Source organism: Oryza sativa, chromosome 6 (assembly GCF_034140825.1).
Source record: "Oryza sativa Japonica Group chromosome 6, ASM3414082v1".
Classification (NCBI taxonomy): domain Eukaryota; kingdom Viridiplantae; phylum Streptophyta; class Magnoliopsida; order Poales; family Poaceae; genus Oryza; species Oryza sativa.
In genome coordinates this window covers 1,023,700-1,041,232 of record NC_089040.1, presented here as the reverse complement: position 1 = coordinate 1,041,232, position 17,533 = coordinate 1,023,700, and the positions used below count along the sequence as shown (strand labels likewise).

The window sequence follows — 17,533 nt, the reverse complement described above, 5'->3', positions numbered from 1 at the left end:
TGCGACCATTTTTTTTATGTTTCTTATCACACGACATATATGCATATATACAATTAACTAGCACATACTCCTCTTTTTAGTTTATTTTTCTAAATCATTTATTCTCAATATCTATGATTCTATTGATCACATGAATTTATATTTATTAGAGTGATCCAAATGAGAATATGATAACAATTATTTTGAGGAGACGACAATAATTTTCTTAGTATTTACGGTAGTAGAGATTTGTTTCTATTTTTTTTAAGAACGGAAGGAGTATTATATTAGGTTAAAGAGTTCGAGCAAACATGTCGAAAGATCGGGCTACATGTTATAGCCGGATTATCTTGTTATCTTAGTCGGAAAGTCAAAAGCAAGATACGTGAGATTTGAGAACCGTCATTTGACCATGTCTTTTAAGAAAAACTCATGGTAGTTATCATGTTACACTGTGGATCCTAAATTGCCTATCCCCACACTTGAATTAATATATTTTTCTCTTTCTCTTAACAGCATTGAGCTTGAATAAATTTCCACTTTTACTATACATGAAGCAATTTTGTCCCTGACCTGAAAAAAATATAACTTTAAATAAACAATTTAGATGTGGTAATGATCTACTCCTTGGTAAATTAATAACGGGCAAGGTCAGTGTGCATGACCAAATATTTGGTCTGATTAGGTGTCCTTCCAGAGTGGCAGAATTCGTTCGGTCCACTACTGGTCCATGTCCCTCTTGTCCAAGACACCTAATTAAACTAATTAACAAATGCTATTAATCGTGATTAGTACACTGCATGGGCATCAGAGAAAGCAATGGGTACCGACTTGCGTACCTAAAATGCCTAATCCGTATCGCTGTAAACACAATGTATTATTGGTGCCACGGTGATTAGTAGTAGGAGAGATTTTTGCTTGAAGCAAAAAAAAATCGCACATGGTACGTGTGGTCGTGGGTGCATTGCGAATACATTAATTGATTGGTTCATGATTTCTGTCTATCTCAATCCGATTGTTCGTGCTTATATCGATTTAGAGCAAGGCTAATAATATAGCCGATATGTTAGCTATAAGGTTTTTTTTTTGTCTTCTCTCAGCCTACTTACAATTAATATAGTTAGCTCTTTACAATTAATATAGGACCCACTTGTCTCTCTCACATGGTTTATTGGTTCTTATATCCAGGCCGCCTCTAAGTTTACAGCCCGCTTCTCCTCTCCCTCCTCTCTTCTCTCCTCTACCTCGGCATTTAGCCGACTTATAACCTATTATTATATTTTCTTATAGGTGAATATCACCCACGATTTAGGACTTGATCGGTTGTGCTAGCTGCTGTAGCTGCAACAAGCAAGCCATTCACAACTGCCGCAAAGCTCTTTGGTTTGGATTATTGGGGCTGGTGCAGCAGCGCGCCAGCCCGCACTTTCGATCAGGACCTTAATTACAGTGGTCTCGTTCTCTTGGACGATGTTAACTCTAAAAATAATTATCACAATGTTGTCTCTTTCGTGCGAATAGTGTTATCTTAAGATTATGTTATTCCTCCTCTTTCCCAACTCACATTCATTTTTTTCGCATGCACGTTTTTCAAACTATTAATAAAAGTTTTTTTATAGAAAAGTTTACTGAAAAAAATCATATTAATCCATTGTATTAAAGTTTATTTCAGTTAATACTTAATTAGTTATGAGCTATTACATGGTTTGTTTTGCGTGCTGAAGAGAAGAGGTTCCCGAATACAGCCTAAGGGCCAAGAGATTAAAATTTTGAGAAGCAGCTGGTTAGTAGCTGGCTTCTGAGAGTCTGAAAATGCTGGGTTTTTCGGTTTATGATTTCTAAATCATTTTCTAGATTCTACGACTACATATTATTAGAACTATTTAGAGAAGCTTATAATTCTGACAGAAGCTACAGCCAAACATGTCCTATGTAGTGGTCGATTCAACTTTTCATGACTTATCCACTGATAATTTTGTTTTTCCTTTCTGCTAGCATCCATTTGTGTGTGCTTATCGGTATAGGCGGTACCGTCCATGACTAATTAAAGTGGTTTCGACCTCTTGGATGATCCGGAGACTAAAGATAATTAGCACAAGGTTGCCTCTTTTGATTGCAAATAATGTTATTTTAAGTGGTGGTCTCCCTATTTCGATCTAAATAGCAGCCACAATAATTGCTACTACATCCGTAACGTTTTATATTATAAGACTTTCTATTATTACCCATATACATATATCTGGATACATATATGCCTAGATTTATTAACATATATATAAATATGGATAATGTTAGAAAGTCTTATAATATAAAACGGAGGAAGTAGTTGATTAAGTATTAATGCAACGTGATGGGGGTCGTCATTACATTTGCAGACAAGTAGACAACAATAATGGCGATGCAGGTTTGGATTATCCGTGTATTTAGGTGCCATGCTTAGCTTAATACTACTCCACTTTACAGTCATAGCCACGTCAGCGTGATATGCTTCTCATTTTCTAAGTAAATTATAGTGTGATTTAAGTTACACCAAACCATAGTAATTCGAGAACTTCTACGGTATACTACAGTTTTAAGGCTTTGTTAACTACGGTATACTACAGTTTTAAGGCTTTGTTAACTAATCACTGTAGCACGGTTAAGAGCAAGTTTAATAGTATAGCCAGCTACTGGCTCTAAATTATCTGTAGTTAATTTAATAGTCAATTCATACAATAGTTACCTACAAACATATACCGCATAATTAATCTCTGGTCCCACCTATCATACACATATGTATATTGGAGTCCGTGCTGCAGCTGGCTATAAATCTGTAACCCGCTACTCTTATCTCTCCTCTTTTATCTCTTTAAAATATGTTTATAACTGGCTTATAATTTGCTATTATATCTGCTCTAAATGACATAGACGGTGCATTAAATGAACTTATAATTTCGATACATAAGTTTAGAATTGATATGTGACCATGATATGTATCAATATACGTAACACATTGCGAAGTGAGTGTAACTCGAGAAGGGAGGTCGGACTCCCCCATGACTACTGCCCTCTGCCACCTCCATCCATCGATCCTGAGTTCCTGACAAGCAGGCGTAGCAACCACCCTTCTCGGCCCCTCTTCCCTGCATTTGCTGACGTTGTTCTTGTTTGCACTCTCAAGGTGAGCCTCGTATTTCCCCTTATCTCCTCCACTGTCACAGATTCCGGATAGGCTCGTGTTTCTTGATTCGATGGCGGATGGATTTGGTTGGTGGATTGTGTAGGTAGGGGAGGATATTTCTCGGTTTTGCCATGCCGTACAACAGCAAGATGGGAGCGAGGAAGGACAGCGAGGCATGAGGGTCGTTGTCGGGTTAATGGTGTCGTCGCAACGAGAGAGGCGGGGCTCGTCGTACTCCAATGGGAGCGGCTCGGATGACGGCGACGGTGGGGGTGACTCCGACACCACGTCGACCCTCTCGAGGAAGAGGCCGTCATCGGTGGTGCAGGTGCCACTCAAGAAGCAGCACTAGCCAGAAGAGGGGCGCGGCGACCGCAGCGGTGGTGGTGGGTGGCAGGAGGGCGGCGACGACAATGATCCCTTATTAATTGTTGTCGTCCGTGGGCCCATCACGTTGGCTATTGGCTACTCCGGCCTCTTCACATCGCCCGCAGTGCGCCACCTTGAAGATGGGAAGAGATAGGAAGAGAGGTGTCGATGGCGCTCTTCAGTGCCGTGCTGGTGCCGGTCGCGTTGCGACGTTGATGCGTGTGGCGTGGATGTACTGCTCGCTAGCCTCTTCGCCGAGCTAGCCTCTTCGCCTCCTTCCTCTCCATGCACGCTCGGCCAGCTTCGACTCGCCGATGGAGATATGAGAGAGGTAGAGAGGGGCGAGGTGGACGAAGTGGGACTCACTGATGTGTGGGTCCCACAGTTTTTTTTATCTTTTTGTTTGACGGACATATGTGCCCGTATTTTTTTTTAGTTTCAATTTTGCTCTTTTTTTATCAAGCTGTCACGTAAGCGTCACGACATTACCACGTGAGATGAAAACTTAGTCAAGGAGCCATGAAGGCACCACGCGAGTTAAAAACGGGGACAATACTACCGATAAACCTCGTTTACACTGGTTTTATAAGTTGGGGGGCTGTATCAGATATTTCGGTTCAAAGGATGAAAATGGGATTTGGTGTCAAGTTAAGGGACCTCAAATGAACTTTATCGATGCCAAGGCCGGCCCATCTAGTTATTACCCAGGAAGACCTCCGGCCCACGCAGCCCGTCGCGTGGCGGTAGGTGGGGAGGGGGCAGGTGGGTCCCGCAGTGCCCCCGGCGTCGCGGGGTCGTCGTGTCGCGTGCCGGCTGCGCTCCCCTCCACTCCTCCTCCCCTCCCCACCCCACGGTGCCGTGCCCTCCACACGATCCCCCCCCCCTCCACTCTCTCTCTCTCTCTCTCGCCCGAGTCTCCTCCTCCCGCACGGAAGCAGTAGTCCCGCAGGCGGAGCTCTCTCTCTCTCTCCGGCAAATCGGCGAGGTGAGCTCTCTCTTCTCCCATCGCTGAATGAATCCGCGCCTAAGGCTCTAGGGTTTCGTTTGCTTCGACTATCATCCACCCTGCTCGGATCGCCGCCGGTTTTGCTCTTTTGGTTAGGGGTGTGTGGGTGCAGCGAGTCTAGGCGGATCTGGCGGCGATCGGTGTGTACGGGATCTCAGCCTCCTCGTTGGGGCGGATGGTCGCCGGGCCGCCGCGGCGGCGGTTGACCCGAATTTCGTGTCGAATTTTGCGTGTTAGTGATTGATCTCGGTCTGCTTCCCCTCCCAATTACTTGGAGGTTCTTCAGAGTTGGGGTTGCTGGTCTTCAGAATTGGGTGGGGCATGAGACAATTCGCATGGCATACACCTCTTTCGATTTGTGTTGTGCGTCTGTGTTAGTTGCGCCATCAACGACCGGGAAGGCTTTGGTGAAATGCCGCGCCCCACTTTGTGGGGGAATGAGAGATGATTGCGGTATTGACGCGTGCAGACTGATCTTAGTGCTTTGTTGTCGTTGAGGTTCACGAAACATGAGCGAAGAGGTGAGGTGAAGAATAACCGAGACGTTTATGGTCCTTATCATATAATCTTGTCTAACTAGTGGTAACTACCATGATGCCATGGACCAATAACAGCTACTAGAACTCATAAGACTACGTATCCATCCACAATAGGAATATACGCGTGACCAACTCTTAGTTAGCACACTTTTTTCCTAAATGCACACATCATGTTTCAGTCCTTTATGGTAACATCTTGACCTTCACTGAGCCATTTCTCTGACCAAGTGGCAACCTTGAGTCCTTGACCATACAAGAAGTCGAGTGTCTCTTGGTGCGCCGTTGGCCACCAACATAGATAGACAATGCCATTCATGTAGCAGGGGCAAGGAAACTCTTGTAAGAATCTGATATCATTTGGTTAATGAAATGGGAGAGGAGCTCCTCTCTTTCTCAAAAAAAAAAAAAAAGTAGCAGGGGCAATGGCAGCATCTCCATTTTTTTTCCCAGGATGTACTCATCTAGCTTGACTTTGTAAGTGGTTTTATTCCTTATGATGTCTAATAGGGTTATGCACTGTTTCTCCGCCCTTTTAGAAAATCTAGTTTGCTAAAAGGTATGAATGCTGTTTTTAGTAGAACAAAAATGATTGATCTAGCATGGCACTGAGTAAGTGTGTTATGTTATATTTCTCACTTTGTAAAGCAAACACTCCTGAAAGTACTATACTCTATTGCCCTTGTAATTCATTTAGGGTAATGTAGAATCACAGAACCAGCTAAATTAATGTCCTCCATGTCTCCCCCATTAGTAAAGGTACAATGCGTTGCTTCAACTTACCAGGCTTCTCTTTTGCTCTCACATGCGCATGCATGCTGTTTGTTTGAGGGTGATGTGAGTATGCTTAATTATCATGACGGTATTATTTATTTCCTCATGCTCAAGTGTGTTGCTTCCACGATCCTCATTTCTGCTTTTTTAAACTACATTTACTACCATAAGATTATTTATGTTCATTTGGCATGGTTTCTCCAGGATGGAAATGTTCTTTGGCAGTTTTCTTAATGAATCAGCATCACAAGAGTACTTCTCTGGTCGTCCAAATGTCGAGAGATGCCCATTCCTGAGAAACATCAATGGAGCTACAACATTTTCATTTTCTTCTGCTTTGCCAGTAGCTGTAAGATCTTCTTTACATGACCTCTGGTGATGGCATTATCAATATCAAAAGTGCATTTGATCCTTAATCTGTGCTATTGTGCAGGCCCGAGGAGCCAAGGGTCCAATTTTTGAGGACGGACCAGGCTTTGATTCAGCATTTAAACTTTTCCATGGACGGGATGGAATAGTTCCGCTTTCAGGAAAGTCATATGTACCTGATGAGAACAACAGCGAGAGCGTTGATGCCAAGCCTGAACCTGCTCTGCCGTTTAACCCATTGGCTGCTAGAGCTGCCACAATAAGTCTATCTGCATTTGGGCCATTCGGCTTTAACTTCTTTAATGGCAAGGGCAAAAGGCAGAACAAGAAGCTCAACAATCTAAATCAGTCAAACAAGAAGCCCAGCAATCCGAATCAGAATTCCATGAAAGTTTGTCCTCATTCCTTCCTTTTATTTTCTTTCTTTTCGCATATGGATATGGTGCTATGTTTGTGAAGTCCTATCTAGTTTCTCGCTATCATGTCCTAATAGCAATGCAAACTTTAATGTTTCTCGCTATCAAGTCCGAATAGCAATGCAAACTTTAATGTTTTGTCTATTATTCCAAGTAAGAATGTTCCGTCTAACAGTTTTACCATTTTATTATAAAGAACTGATCCAGATTTTGTTCAGTTGAAGTTAAGTGATCGTGATTTTGGTTCACAAGTAGGCATTTTGGCATTTCCCTGGGTGTTTGGCTATATGTTATTTCTCATGTATGATGTATCCAAGTGCACAGTGTTCTTGATTGGACAGCAGTAGTTGCATAGCTAGGATTTTCATCTATCCAATCAGTTTTTCTCATGTTCTGTTTTGAACCATTTTCAGCAGAAAGGAGGTAATTCATCATCGCACGAGGCAATGAGCAACGAATGGCTGGAAAATGGGCAGTGCCCACTTGCCCGGTCTTACCGAGCAATGAGTGGCATTCTGCCCCTTGTTGCCAAGGCTTTACAACCACCAGCCGGTGTGAAGCTGAAGTGCCCACCTGCTGTGGTCGCTGTGCGTGCAGCCCTTGCACGGACTGAACTTGTGAAGTCTCTCCGTCCCCAGCCTCTGCCTGCAAAGATGGTAGCCATTGCGTTGCTCGGAATGGCAGCAAACATCCCTCTTGGGGTGTGGCGTGAGCACACCAAGAAATTCTCCCCTCAGTGGTTTGCAGCTGTCCATGCCGCTGTTCCATTCATTGGAATGCTGAGGAAATCTGTCAACATGCCCAAGACTGCCATGGCATTCACCATAGCAGCCTCCATTGTTGGTCAGACAATCGGGTCGAGGGCGGAGCGCATTCGTCTGAAGGCACTGGCTGCAAAGAGCGACGCTGATTCCACCACCGTGGCTGACATGTATCCAAACAAGACTGGAAATTGCAGTGACACCGAGGGCAAGGCATGGGATCCGCTCGCGATGAAGATGATGGCGGGACGGGCTTCTGGTGGTGCTGCTGCTCCAACACCAAGCATGTGTTTCTGATTGCTCACTGATTGGAAAATTTGTATCTACCAGTATCCCTGGAGAGTGGAGAGTTGATATTGAGTCTATTTTATCTTGTGATGTAATTGCCTTTGCTTGTCCCTCAGAAGTATTCGTTTGTTTGTGGGGTGAGACAAGTGGAATAAGAGTGCTACTATATACACGATCATTCTGTTGTTAAGTTTGCCAGTTCTGCAGTTCATGTATCTGTAATTTGATGATGCTGGATTTCTACTATTTATCAATCGTCATTATACTGTGTGTAACCTGTTGGATGAACGCTTGTTAGCTGTTCTGGTGAGTGACATGTAGCCCTCTTTGAATCTTTTTATTGAGAGGATAATCACTGTATCTACTTGATTGTACAAATAAATTAAATATTTTAAGAAATAAACTCAACAAATATCTTAAAACAAATGGTTTAAGTAATGCAGTAAAAGTCCTTTTTAAGGAAACATATTTTTTAATTGTAGAGCAAATAATTTGATAAATAAACTAAAATTTTAATAATCTAAGAGTAATAAATAAGCTGAAATTTCAATAATCCGATAAATACGCTGGAAAAACATGGCTTGGACATTGGCTGGGTCCTACCGGCAGTGAGAGAGAGCAGCCTGCCAAGTGGGGCCCAGATGTAAGAGAGGTGTGAAAGCGAGATTAACCGGGAGGAACAGCGGGCTCCCGCCATTTCCATTCGCGCGTAGCGACGCCTTTCCCGCGCAGAAGAATTCCCTTTTCCCGCGAGAATCCTTTTTACCGCCATTTTTCTTGGCGCCAAGCCCGGCTTTCCCGCGGCGCGCTCTTCTCCTTCCTATAAACTCCCCCATTTCCTCTCTCTTCTCCATCCCAATTCCCATCTGCTCCTCCAACTCCAATCCAATCGAGAGGTCGATCTCTGAATCTGATCTGATCACCATGGTGGTGGCACTGGGTCCCGGCCGGTTCTACGGCAGCAGCCTCCCACGGCCGCGCTTCTTCTCCGGCGGCGACCGCGTCGAGCCGCCGGTGGCCGTCACCGACCCGCTCATGGCGTGGGCGCACGAGGCGCACTGGTCCATGGGCGGCCTCAGCTCCAAGCGCCTCCGCCTGCAGGGCCGCATCGAGGGCTCCATCGACAAGCTCCGCCGCCGCGCCCGCCGCGACGCCAGGAAGGCGGCCAAGGCCCGCGCCGCCGGCATCAAGCCCCGCTCGCTCGCCGCCCTCGGCTCCGACGACGACGACTCCTCCTCCGACGAGGAAGAGGAGGTCGAGGCCCAGAAGCAGCAGATCGTCGACGAGCCGTCGGAGTCGGAGGAGGAGCAGGAGGAGGAGAACGAGGAAGAGGAAGAGGAGGAAGCCCTCGCCACCCTCGCCGCCGCGGCCAAGAGGAAGCGGGCGAGGAAGCTCAGCGACGAGTTCGACCGCGTCGCGACCATGCAGGAGGGGGAGGCCAAGAAGCAGAAGCCCGCAGCAACCTCTACACCGGCGAGGACTTCACCGAGGAGGAAGGCCGCCGAGGTGGCTCTCACCCCGGCGCCGGCGAGGGCGTCACCGAGGGGGAAGGCTGCTGCCGAGGGGGCTACTGCTGCACCGGCGAGGGCGTCGCCGAGGAGGAAGGCCGCGGCAAGGAGGACATCGCCGAGGATGAAGCACTGAGAGAGGTGGCCTGCTTAATGTGAAATCCTAGTTCTTGCTCTGTTACATTGGTCGCTCTAGAGAATCGAGATGTGATTGATGGATATGTAATGTGTTATGTGTGTGTGCTAAGTATTTAGTGATGAAACCATTGAAATGTGATGCTAATCTCTGAATTAGTCATGAATTCCTGAATCAACACATTTCCAGATCTGAATTCTGAACATCTTGCATTTCTTGTTTATGAGTGATGACATTTTTTTTTGACTTGCTCTTATCAGCCATCAATTGTTTTGCATGATGAAGAGAAAACGCGATTGTCGTTTCAATCAAATGATATCTTATGATCTGTGTCCGTGATAGAAAATGTCACTGATTCGTCTGTTTCTTAATTAATCCTGAAATGACATGCTCCCCGATCTGATTTCTGAACATTTTGATGCTACTCCCCATCTCTCTAGATGGAAGTAGAATGCAATTCTCAATCCTTTGCTTGCTGGTAGTGGTATGTGTTTGTGTTAAGATAAGAACAGGAAAAGAATGGTACATTTAGGCCAGCACTGTAATTCTGCAGTCCTTTTGGTTTGTGTGTTTATAACTTTGTATCTAGTATTCTTTGTTCTACAGTAGGGGTACTAATACAGGGAGATGGCCTATTATGTGTTGGTATCAGAGACGATTCGTTCTATCTCTTCTAGTAGTCGCTCTTTTTCTTCCACCAGATCCTCATTTTGCTTCTGAAGCTCTTCTATCTGCTTGGTCTGTTCTGAATCTTTCCTGCAAACACATAGGATGATTTAGTAGTGGCAATAGTTGGATCATGCTTATGCGACTAGCGTGCTGAGAAGCATGAGATGTCTGTGAAGCAATGCGCGTACCGGTTCATGAAGGAGAGGTTAAGCTTCAGTGACCGGACCTCTTTCTCTAGAGTTTCGCAGCGCTTAAGCACAACCTGTATGTCAGATGGTATTACTGGTGTTGAGCTTCTTTCCTTTGCTTCTGCCATCCTAATCAATAAAAACATAATCCAATGTCACTCATTGTTCAAGAAATGGCATTGTCGATTACGAAGAAAGTGTTATTGTAGGTCCAAATGCCTTGAGTCTTCAGATGTATAATAGTTGTATGTGTAACATACCAAACTACCCTACAAACTATAAGAACCACATTGTGCATACATACTTGCGTGAGCGCTCAACCCTGCGTTTCTTTGTAGGATCTCCTTTATCTGCAAAAGCCAAATATGTAGGGCTTTCAGGTATTAAAAACATGAAAAAAAAGGCGCTATGTGAGATGGACTACATGATCCTTTAAACTTGTTTCATGTTTCACCAGTGTATAAGCTTTTGTCTCTTCAGTAATTCTTTGCAGTAGTCATCCTATACTGAACTTTTAAGTTTTTAAAAGTAGAGTTCCTTGTTGGGTTTACCTGCTTGTTCAGATGAAATGGATCCCATTCGAGTTAGGCTCCCTTTCTGCAAATGAGTGAAATGAACCGTATAACATCTGCCATGAGAAGGAAAATAAGTGATCAGAAATATCAGTTAGAACATACCTTTCTGTCATCCTTCAAATTTTCTTTTAGTATTCTCTCTCTGAAATCTGTACACCATGAACAAATACACACAATGTTATAACTAGAGTAGAGTTCAAACAATTTATAACAGCAATAGTGTGCTCATTGAAGATTTTATATGGCCTCGGGTTTAAATTTATCCTTAAGGTTCTATTTTTTTTCTTAAATGTATACCTTTGCCTTTTGATCTACAGTCAGCTGTCCCATTGCCATTTGCAGCATTTGTTCTAGTACTCTCACAAACAGTCATTGCTTGCCCAATGGGAGGCAGGTCATCACAAACTTCAAATCCAGCTGAAGGTGCTGGGATAGCAGTAGATGATCCACTCTGCGAAGGCTCTCGAGATGCTGTACCAAGCCAAACCTGGTTTGCAGGAGCAACAAAGTTCCCACTGCCTTGTTCTGTTGGCCTCTCGACTTTCGGAAGCATCACCGAGTCTTGAATTTGGGAAGTTGTCACCAGAGGGAATATATCTGTTCCTCCAAGAATGTTCTGTTGAAAATGTTGACTGTCATAAAAACCAAAAGATATGCCTGATGAGGTGTCTCCATTAGCATGGCTACTAAGCTTCTTGCGCTCCAGTGTATCCTTGAGCATGCTCACAACTGAGGTGATGGTATCTTGTGCTACTATATGTGGATTATCCAAAGGGGATGTTGATGAACTTGAAGGAGATACAAATGTTGGAGTCTGACTGGGTGTATTGCTCATTGGTGCACTGTTCACAGTACTTGCGTTTGTCAGATCTTGTCTCAGTTTGTTAGCTGTTTCAATTGTTTCAGTTGTTATTGGTGGCATGTTACTTTGCATCGCCGCATATCTCTTCCTGCAAATAATGGAAAATTTTGTAGATATTGAGCTAAGAACATGGAATTGAGCTATGGATAGTAGTGCGTAATTGCGCATAGAACTGGAAATTCCTGCCTGAGTTCTGAAGATCTGCTTCTAGTCATTGGTTGAGTACTATGAAACCAGGCCTACATATGAAGAAACCAGGCAATATAAGCAAATTCAGCCATTTACTAATTATAAATTCATCCATGTATTAGTAGATGGGTGATGAAAATGCCTAACCTTTGCCAAAAGTAGGTCACTAGCTTGCATTCCCTTTTCTGCTGCATTCCTGTCATGGGAGACAACCAATTCAGTACAATTTGGAAAAAATCCAGAACACAATATGATGTTGGTGAAAAGCTATAGTACTTGAGTTGTTGCTGGTTATGGTTCATTGTAAACTCTGAATGAACTGCCAAATTCTGCGGAATCAGGTTGTCAGTAGGAAAATGTTCTTGAGCAATTTCATGTTGCTGATTAGGAAAGCCAGCTGCTTCTGATGACAACCTGCATATATTTGACAAATATCCTATTATTCACATAATTATTGATTTTTTTTTTGCATGCAGTGGTCATTAACCATAAATTGACCAACATACAAACTGCTAGATATCTGTACAGATTTCTGATTCCAAGACAAAATTTTCTGAGTTCAACACCATTCACTTGCTAGAAAAAGGAATAGACCCCATGCAAATTAGAGCTTTCTGAATTTACCGTAAGAGTTTCTATTTCATGATTTTTCAACCTTAATTAAGTTAACATGACATGGCTAGTTTAATGAGGGATACAAATCTGGATACCTTTGCCTGAGGTTAATCGACATTCAGTTATTCTAGTCTATGCAAGGCAACCAATCCAATCCTACATACAATTTTATTCATCACTGCATATTTATGGATACTAAATTGAATAGTTAGTTCTGGCACACCATGCCACAATCTTACCTAGATGGTTGTCGAGGGCGATTATTCATGGCACTAAATCCTGGAATCTGTGCACAAGCAATCAAGAATTTCAGGTAACATTAACCATGAAAGTAATCAGTACATCAATGTTCATATCTATGTAAGCTTATGCACTATCTCTAAATATATGTATGTATACAAAAAGTTGTGCACTTCATAAAACAACAGATGAGTTGGGATTTGTTTTTTCTGAAACATGAACTTTCATGTACTGAGACAAAATCTTATGGATTTTCAGAAAACTTGCCTCTCCATTCATAAGCCAGCTATTGAACAACTCCTCGCTGTCTTCTCTGAAACCTTGGGACAGATTTCTGAACCCCATCATCTCCATGCTTGGTGCCGCCGCCGCCACTCCCATCGAGTTCTCCATCATCGCCTTTAGGAACATATCTTCACTTGTGTTCCTGAACAGCTCAGACAGACCCCTGCCCTCCATTTCCATGAACCCTCTCAACTCACCTTCAGCCCCCCTGACAAAATACTTAACCAGATTATTGACTATAAAGTTCCTAAAAACTGTCTTTAGTACTTAACTAAGTAGGGTCACAAGAGGCAATCATATGATTTCAAGAAGATATAGTGAAACAAATAAGATAATATAAAGTAGAATACCACCTAAAGCACTCACTAACCTAAGAAATGGAACTAGCAGAAGAGTTCAAGCACACAAGACATGATACTAATTGAATATTATACTAGTTGGCTTATAATAAACAGAGTGGAGGTATCTTCCCTTCTGTGGAGGCAAAGATTCCACAATTCTTGTTTTGTCTTATGAGTTGAAAAATTGGCCTCTGAAGAATTTGACCACATTTGCAATTTCGCATGGAAATGAGTAAATAAAATGCGCAAAGAAGGTCTATGTTTACCAGGCAGGTATGAACGGAATAACTGTACATTACTTGAAGTTACTAGTCCTTCCACTTAATTAACCTGGATTGAAAAATTCTGCACTATCATCTTTTGTAAATTATGAAAATTGCAGCAGATATGTGAGAGATCTTTCACAGCTGCAATCAGAAAAACTCTTAGAATTTGTTCCAAGATATCTAACATTTCCATAAACTCTTCCAAAGTTCCAATCTGCTTGTGTTAGCGATAAAATAAGCCCATTGATGTAAGGAGGTGACACCATCGATGACATATTTGATGTTACTTCAGGAATTCATTGATCTACATGGCATTTCATTGGCATATTTGAATCATACACGCAAGGCTCAAAAGTGCAGTTTTGGAATGGCCCTGCTTGAAGCTTGACATAAACTTCTCACCAGACCATTTCTTCTGCTTGTCAGGTAAAACTACTCCTGTCTTGATTAATCGAAGATATGCCGACGGCAAAAGCTTTGTTTTGGACATTTCTGCTGACACTGACAATTCTCATATTTTCATATAATTTTCTTATTAACTCATCACCGAGCTGAAAATCCCTAATTATTTTACTGACTAGGCAACACAATTTTGAGAACACATTAGGCACCACAATTTAAAATACTGAATTTTCATCTTCTTCTCTAAGACTCTAAGCAGCACATGATCACACTGATGCTGACCTTAAACTTTCCTACTCTTTTTTCCATCTAGAGAAGAACAAGACTCTGGCGATTGAGGTTCTGAGTTCTGACTAAGACATCAATCAATCAAGATCTCTCTTGACCATCTAGATACATTTATATATCCCTGATAGCTGATTAGTTGGCACATCAGCATCAGCTAACGATCACAAGACGGTTACAGTAAGTGCTCCAGCAAGCTGTAGCTTTGCATCCTGCCCAAAACGGCTCCCATACTATAGCTGTTGTCCATTGCACCATGGATGGATTCTCTGGTGCCGGCTTCACGACGCGCATCGCCGATGACGACCCGCCATTGTTTTCTCTCTTTCTTTTTCAAATGTTGTTCTTGCCATTTTCCTGTTTGAAGTTTTCCAAGCAGGCGATGCAAGAACCGAGCTGTGCCTGCCTGCACAATCGCAAACATATATTTTCTTAAAACATAAACAAAGATCACACAGGGATAGTAAAATATGATGAAACAATATTCAGCATCAACTTGATTCTTTAAAATTTGGGTTTGCTAAAAGTCTTCAGAATTCAGGGCTTATACAAATATACAATATCTGCAGTCGCTTACTGTCTTGGCCTATCACAGAGCCGCTTCCATTTCCATCGAAATTTCGCTTCAAAGATCAGAAAGCGAGTACAATCTAATACGCCTCCGCTGTCACAAGCGTATTACTATCTATTACGCCTTTATGCGGGGAATGCGGAAGATGGGCCTTATATCCGGCCCACGTAGAGGATACCTTTGCTTCGATATGGGCTGGCCCATGAGAAGGCCCAACTAGAGCGGCCTCGGCTTCTCTTCTAAAACCCCACCTCGCCTCGCGTCCTCTTCTCCAACCCTAGCGCGCCGCCACCTCGCGTCGGCATCCTCCTCCGCCTCCGCCGCCGCCGCCTCGCCGCCCAAGGTAGGGTGCCTTCCCGTCCATCTCCTCCCCTCTCGCGCAGCATTTCTGGATCAGTCGAGGCTTCCAGTTCGATCTAGACCTTCGTCCATTCGGATCTCGGTTCGTTGTACTGCGCGCGCGCTCCGTTTCTTGTTTGTTTCTGGATGTAGTGAGATGTTGTGGAGCTAGGACGAGAGATCTCACTGTTCTGTTCTTATGGCAGCAGGCGAAGCGAAGCTCGTGATTTGTAATTTGTAGCAGTAATTTTTGGTTGATTCTCATGCGTTTTAGTGGGATCTAGAACAGGGTGTTAGCCTTTTCTTTCAGTAATCTGGTGTGGATTTTTGCTGCAACTGTTAGTAAGAGCTGTTAGGAAGGAATCGCATGATGCTTATGGTTTGTGTTTGTTTGATTTGGTGTAGGTAAGGTAAGCCATGGTGAAGCACAACAACGTCATCCCGAATGGGCACTTCAAGAAGCACTGGCAGAACTATGTCAAGACATGGTTCAACCAGCCCGCCCGCAAGCAGAGGCGCCGCATCGGTAAAGTGATTGATCTCTTGCGATCTATCTAATGATTATGTGAATGAATGAGCATGTTAGCTTCCTACTTGCTCGTGAGATTGTGCTGTGTAACATATGCGTGAACTGCAATTGTGCTTCTAAATGCCCGTAGTGCTTCTTCCCTGGGTGTTCGTATGATATTGACTGCCGATCACGCATTTCTTGCTCTGTAGTGTTTTATTTGCTGGTAGCTGCTTAGACACTGTTTACTTATGTACATATTTTGCTTTTATGTCTATTTGATCAGCAGCCATCTGCGGTAACATATAAGTTAAATTGCTATGCTGTTTCTTAATTTTATAGTTTCTTCTGGTAATGTGTTGTGTGATTTATTGGTGCTATCATAATTTTAGTTTGCTGCATAGCCAGACTAGATTAAAATTCAGTGGTCTGGATCTTGATAAACCCTCATCTAACAATTTGTGCATGTGTTTGCGACAAATTGTCTACTTTATGCTTTGGTACCAGTCACTTATCGACTTAAACTTTACATGCTTCTGGATTCTATTTGGTTTTGCATGTACAATAAGCTAAAAGATGCTTTGTGTATTTCTTTTAGTTCTGCTCCTTCTATTATTTAAAACCAGCCACAAGATGCTGTGAGTTATGCATTGTTGCTGTCTAAATTGGAAAAAAAAAAGGAATGCTCAAGTGCTATTTGTAGTCCTGCATGAGGCATTAAATTTTATGTTTGAAGATGCTGCTATTTCTTTTTTACCCAGCATCTAATTTTCTTTTGGTGTTGGCTTTTGCAGCTAGGCAAAAGAAAGCTGTGAAGATCTTCCCCCGCCCTACTTCTGGACCACTTCGCCCCATTGTTCAGTGCCAAACACTTAAGTACAACATGAAGTCTAGGGCTGGAAGGGGCTTCACCCTTGAAGAGCTGAAGGTAAATCAGATTGCTTGTTTGAATAGCAACATTGTAGCTTTGACGCCATAATGCCGTTGAAACTTTACCATGTGTTATATTTGGATCGTGATTCTGATCTCAATAAACCTATTGCACACAGGCAGCTGGGATCCCCAAGAAGTTTGCCCCAACCATTGGCATCTCAGTGGATCACCGCCGTAAGAACCGCTCACTTGAAGGTCTGCAGGCCAATGTCCAGAGGCTGAAGACCTACAAGGCCAAGCTTGTCATCTTCCCAAGACGTGCCCGCAAGGTCAAGGTGAGGGAACTTTACCCGCCTTAGCCTTACACTTAAACCCACTGTTCTGAAGATCCCTTACATTAACCAACTCCTTTCGCAGGCTGGTGACTCGACTCCTGAGGAGCTTGCCACAGCCACCCAGGTCCAGGGTGACTACATGCCTATCACCCGTGGCGAGAAGCGCTCGGTTGAGGTCGTGAAGGTCACGGATGACATGAAGGCATTCAAGGCCTACGCCAAGCTGCGCGTGGAGAGGATGAACCAGCGCCACATCGGTGCCCGGCAGAAGAGGGCGGCCGAGGCTGAGAAGGAAGAGAAGAAGTGAAAGGATTGCAACCTGCAACGTTAAGAATAGATGCCCTAAGTTTTATTACCATTATTGTTATCAGCTTCTCCTGATGCGAGACTGGCATTCTGATCTTGCTGCTGTCTGTCTACTCTTCAGTTTGAGCTTGTTTGGGTTTTTGTCTGAAGTGAACCAAACTAAGTGCATACTACTTGTCTTAAGATGAATTCAGTCATTTCGCTACGTCTCATTTACCTGCCAGCCATATGGATGATAGTAGATGCTTGTGTTTTCATTCGCCATTTGGCTGTCAAATTCTGTTCTTTTTACTATACCACTGAATTTGAAACTGAGTCGTCGTGGTCGTGTTGCGACTTGTGACGAAACAGATCGATCTAAAAACGTGCCAAATCGCAAGTA

At 43.4% G+C, this 17,533-nt stretch overlaps 4 protein-coding genes across 5 annotated transcripts; 3 read left to right on the top strand and 1 right to left on the bottom strand.

The window, feature by feature from the left end:
• Positions 1 to 4,415: 4,415 nt before the first annotated feature.
• LOC4339926 (uncharacterized) lies at positions 4,416 to 7,933 on the top strand. 2 transcript variants are annotated; one of them, XM_015788463.2, is made up of 4 exons: positions 4,416 to 4,493; positions 6,029 to 6,173; positions 6,258 to 6,584; positions 7,026 to 7,933. In XM_015788463.2, the coding sequence occupies exons 2-4, from the start codon at positions 6,030 to 6,032 to the stop codon at positions 7,665 to 7,667; spliced, it is 1,113 nt and encodes a 370-aa protein (XP_015643949.1). In that variant the 5' UTR covers positions 4,416 to 4,493; position 6,029; the 3' UTR covers positions 7,668 to 7,933. The 2 variants fall into 2 exon arrangements, with proteins under 2 accessions (XP_015643949.1, XP_015643948.1); XM_015788462.2 differs by having other exon boundaries at positions 7,023 to 7,933.
• A 577-nt stretch (positions 7,934 to 8,510) lies between these two features.
• Positions 8,511 to 9,507, top strand: LOC9270179 (histone H3.v1). Its single transcript, NM_001421006.1, has one exon. The coding sequence runs from the start codon at positions 8,583 to 8,585 to the stop codon at positions 9,300 to 9,302; it is 720 nt and encodes a 239-aa protein (NP_001407935.1). The 5' UTR covers positions 8,511 to 8,582; the 3' UTR covers positions 9,303 to 9,507.
• Positions 9,508 to 9,691: 184 nt separating this feature from the next.
• LOC4339924 (Protein CYCLOPS) lies at positions 9,692 to 13,252 on the bottom strand. Its single transcript, NM_001421002.1, has 11 exons — positions 12,908 to 13,252; positions 12,640 to 12,686; positions 12,062 to 12,199; positions 11,933 to 11,981; positions 11,783 to 11,835; positions 11,032 to 11,684; positions 10,837 to 10,883; positions 10,711 to 10,756; positions 10,464 to 10,509; positions 10,160 to 10,288; positions 9,692 to 10,058 (listed from the first exon to the last, which is right to left on the bottom strand). Exons 1-11 carry the CDS (start codon positions 13,103 to 13,105, stop codon positions 9,938 to 9,940), a joined length of 1,527 nt encoding a protein of 508 aa, NP_001407931.1. The 5' UTR covers positions 13,106 to 13,252; the 3' UTR covers positions 9,692 to 9,937.
• A 1,802-nt stretch (positions 13,253 to 15,054) lies between these two features.
• Positions 15,055 to 17,515, top strand: LOC4339923 (60S ribosomal protein L13-1). Its single transcript, NM_001421001.1, has 5 exons — positions 15,055 to 15,133; positions 15,535 to 15,655; positions 16,432 to 16,565; positions 16,687 to 16,845; positions 16,928 to 17,515. The coding sequence occupies exons 2-5, from the start codon at positions 15,547 to 15,549 to the stop codon at positions 17,150 to 17,152; spliced, it is 627 nt and encodes a 208-aa protein (NP_001407930.1). The 5' UTR covers positions 15,055 to 15,133; positions 15,535 to 15,546; the 3' UTR covers positions 17,153 to 17,515.
• Positions 17,516 to 17,533: the final 18 nt, after the last annotated feature.